This window comes from Electrona antarctica (genome assembly GCF_951216825.1).
Source record: "Electrona antarctica genome assembly, chromosome: 6".
Taxonomy (NCBI): Eukaryota; Metazoa; Chordata; class Actinopteri; order Myctophiformes; family Myctophidae; genus Electrona; species Electrona antarctica.
The window spans coordinates 6,672,615-6,676,502 of NC_136811.1; the positions used below are offsets into that span (position 1 = coordinate 6,672,615).

A 3,888-nucleotide genomic window follows, 5' to 3' on the forward strand; every position below is an offset into this window, starting at 1 on the left:
CAAGTGCTAGTAAGGAACTTGCGCTTGCGAAACAAACACAAGCTTGCAGATAAGTGGGAATCTACTATCTACAAAGTCCTGAGAAGGTTGGGAGAATTACCTGTGTACACAGTACAGCCCATGAACGGGGATGGTCCCAACCGAACCCTACATAGGGATCTCTTACTCCCTTGCGGTGAACTAATAGAACCAGAGGATACTGAACAAGCCAAACCAAAGGTTTCCCGGCCAAGAACCAGGCGTAGTCATCCTCATCCTCCTGAGGAACACTCTGATTCGGAGGATGACTCATGTTCCTGTCCTGATGTTCCTGAGGAAATGCTTGTTGAAACGTATCTGATGCCAAAACGACAGCAACCCACTGTAACTCCCCAGCCTCAGGACGAGCCAGATGTGGGCAGTTCTGCTGAGTTGTCTATTGAAGCCGATAAAGCTCCTCCTGAAACAGTTGATGGAGAAGAGCCAGAGATTATGGTCAATCAACTTCCTAACAGTCAGGAAGAGGATGTGACTTTACCGGATGTGACAAATGAAATCCCAGCTCCTGCTGAGGACAACAATGATCAATCAACTGATGAAACTCCAGCTGATGCTGAGGACGACAATGATGTATCTTCCATCCCTGAAGATGGAGAAGTCGAAGTTCAACAAAACACTGAAGTGGAAGTTGAACAAACCTCTGAGACAACAAACACAGAAGAAGATGGAAGTGTAAACGTTACAGATGGGGAAACAAACGACTCTAACCGTAAATCTGACCGAACACGGAAACCCCCTGACCGTTTTCACTACCTTCAGTTGGGTAAACCCTTAGCTTTCTTTGCACAGAGTCTCTTGCAGAGTTTTAATCTAGCTCTAGAGACCCTAACTGAGTATGATGGTTCCTCCATGGACCATAGAGCAGTGCATGAAGGGACTCATGCAGAGTCAAGGGGGGAGGGTGTAACCCATGTGGATTATAGGGCTACTAAAAACAATCCTATTTATGTAGTTTAGGTGTAGTTGCATTCCGTTTCCACTAGGGGGGCACTATACCCTGTCCCTGCAGTGGTAGTCTAGTAGAGGAAGCTACATCCTGGTACTTCCAGAACATTCCACTCGTTTTCTTGGAAAAAGATGGTTTGATGATAATCTACAGAGACAACTCTTGGTATGAATACACCACAAAAGAATAATTCATTGTTGTTTATATCAATAATATATGATAGCTAATAAGCACTTTTCTTATTAGAGTCCCAACTGTGATCCTGAAGGAGAGAATTCAGTGAAGTATTGTGTGAAGTGTGTTGAAATCCCTGGTGAGTGAAGCCACACAGGCATCAAGCCTGCTGCCTGTTGCTATAAACTTGCTAGCCATGTTCTACATACTATCCTTTCTTTTTGAGTCCAGATGCATTCCTTAAAAACCAATCAGGGATTTGGAACTATTGTGTCTTATGTTTGAGTATACTTTGGTGCACTCTGTATCATTGTATTATGTATAAGAAGCTAACTATGCTAATCGCGATTAGCATTAAGCTAACAGCATCCACCATGCAGTAGCATGGATAATAAGGAGCTAACTATGCTAATCGGAAATTAGCATTAAGCTAACTGCATGGACTGTGGTGATGCAGTAGCATGTAGAAGCACTAGTTTGTACAGTATGGTGTTTACATTACAACCATTTGGTTTCAATGGTTCAAGTCACTCTTGGAGTACATTTGATGATACAATTTATAAACAATGGAGTATTAAAAAGGTTAAAAAGCCTAAAAATGGTTATGTTACATTTAAAAGGGGAAGATAAGAAATTCATTGTGCATATAATTAATGTGTCATGTTATTTATGTTTTTGCATTGTATGCTATTTCATTTCATTTAATGTATGTATTACTATGATCAATAGCTATACTGTACATTATTACATTTCATTGTATTTGAAGTATATCCTTATTGGTTATACTGTATACTAAAAGATATTGGGAGAAATTAATGAGGTCTCATAAGAACACAGAGTAATTTGCTATTCTGCACTTCGTGTAGATTGGTTTTTTGACAACCCAGAGAAACCCCAGTCTGAATTCTGATGGCGAGCTTAGTCCAGTGAAGTGATCGACGTCTGTGCATGGTTGTGGAGCGGTGTGGCCAACCGCAGGACCAGCTACAGAGGATCCGTCTGTTCACAGTTTCATCGACAGATACAGATAAGAACCACTGCTGTCTCTGCCCGAGCAGCAGTCCCCTCACTCACGTATACTGATACCTCCGCCGAGGTCTATCTACATACACCCACGTATACTGACACCTCTTCCCGAGGTCTCTACGCACACACACCTTGAACTGAGAAACTGAGAAACTAACACACACTAGTGGATCCATACATCCTTAACAAAAGGGAACAAGGGTAAGGGTTTTAACACCCTAAAGAACATTTCATCATTCATTTTATTTCAAGAGCTCTCTTTATTATTTTCTATATTGCAGCGCTGCAACTGTATGTTGTGTATTGTTGTTTAATTGACAGATACTATGCTGAGGCAATAAATGCTGTCAATACTGTTCAACTCAACTAAACATTCAACTCTTATTTAAGGGTAACCACTAAACGGACCTAGGTAGATGTCTGGCGCCTCTTGTTCTCTGACATCGGGGTGGGATAGGGGGCGCTACAGATACATTAACATTAAAATGTCCTTTCCGACCAACTCTGTTGAGTCTAAAAGAACATTGCGTCAAAAGTTATGACGTGAAATGAAGTCTTAATTGATAGATTAGAATTGATTTAAGACATTTGCAGTTAAATCGGCCCAACTACACAATGAGGTCATGAAACATACAGTAGGCTGTTTTCAAAACCAGAAAGTTTCATAGTATATGATCCATGTAGAGTAATTTTTAAGTTTATTTAACAGGGAGGGTGAACAATTACTTGTTTTGCCACAGGGTAAAGCTGTTCTACCAGACACTACTCCAGCACTGGGACATTGTGAAAGCAGTGTGTAGTAGAGATCTGGGTAGCGAGACGTTTGCCTAGAAAGAAAAATATAATTTAACATTTGAACAAATGCATTTGCATGTATTCAAGGAGATGATTGAACCATAACTTCACATACACGTATAAGAGTACGGTACACACATTTTGCATTTCAGTGAACAACCCTTCAATCAGCCAATTCATTTGAAGCATTTCAACTCCTCCAACCATGAGGTTGTATTCCTCCACTAATTGCTCCAAAAACATCAATTCAGTCTCCACCACAACATCTAATCCTCTATTCTAACCACCCCTAATAAAAACCAGCCCACACGTTTCATTCATTTGAATTAATCAATCCCAGCGTGGCTTAATGAGGACCTAGAGCCCTTATCTATTATGCTGTCAAACTTCCAGTGCTCGGCAGCAACATAGCTGGCCTCTCTCTCTCTCATTATTGTTGTGGACCTCACCTTTGGATATTGTTAATCCAAAGCCCTTATGTTGTATTGGCAAGTCAATAATATGCAGTGAAGCGTGGCCAAAGAGAGCAAAATGTGCACTGACACAAGGAACCGTCTAAAGAATGAGTGTTGCCTTGCATTAGGCTGCCGTGTTTACTTATGGGTCATAATGAGAGGTGATATATAGAGGTGACATATAGGTGTATATAGGTGACATATAGGTGACATATAGGTGTATATAGGTGACATATAGGTGTATATAGGTGACATATAGGTGACATATAGAGCACCGAAGTCCTGACGTCACTGTCAGTAGAGGGCGTCAATCCACAGGTTTGTGTACTTTTTATTGTCTCCACCAGGCCGAAGGCATGGGGAGAGAGTATGTTTTGCACTCCGTCCGTCCGTCCTTCCTTCCGTCCGTCCGTCCTTCCGTCCGTCCGTTATCAGCTAATCTCCGGCACCGTT

At 41.5% G+C, this 3,888-nt stretch overlaps 1 protein-coding gene across 1 annotated transcript in view; it reads right to left on the minus strand.

Moving 5' to 3' along the window:
- Positions 1–377: 377 nt before the first annotated feature.
- The window catches only part of LOC306924903 (pyruvate kinase PKM-like), a gene marked incomplete at both ends in the record, with an annotated part of 37,833 nt that continues 34,322 nt past the window's right edge, over positions 378–3,888 (minus strand). Inside the window, one exon of the mRNA XM_079503586.1 lies at positions 378–439. Within this exon, the coding sequence (XP_079359712.1) occupies positions 378–439 (62 nt within the window). The remainder of the gene's footprint in view (positions 440–3,888) is intronic.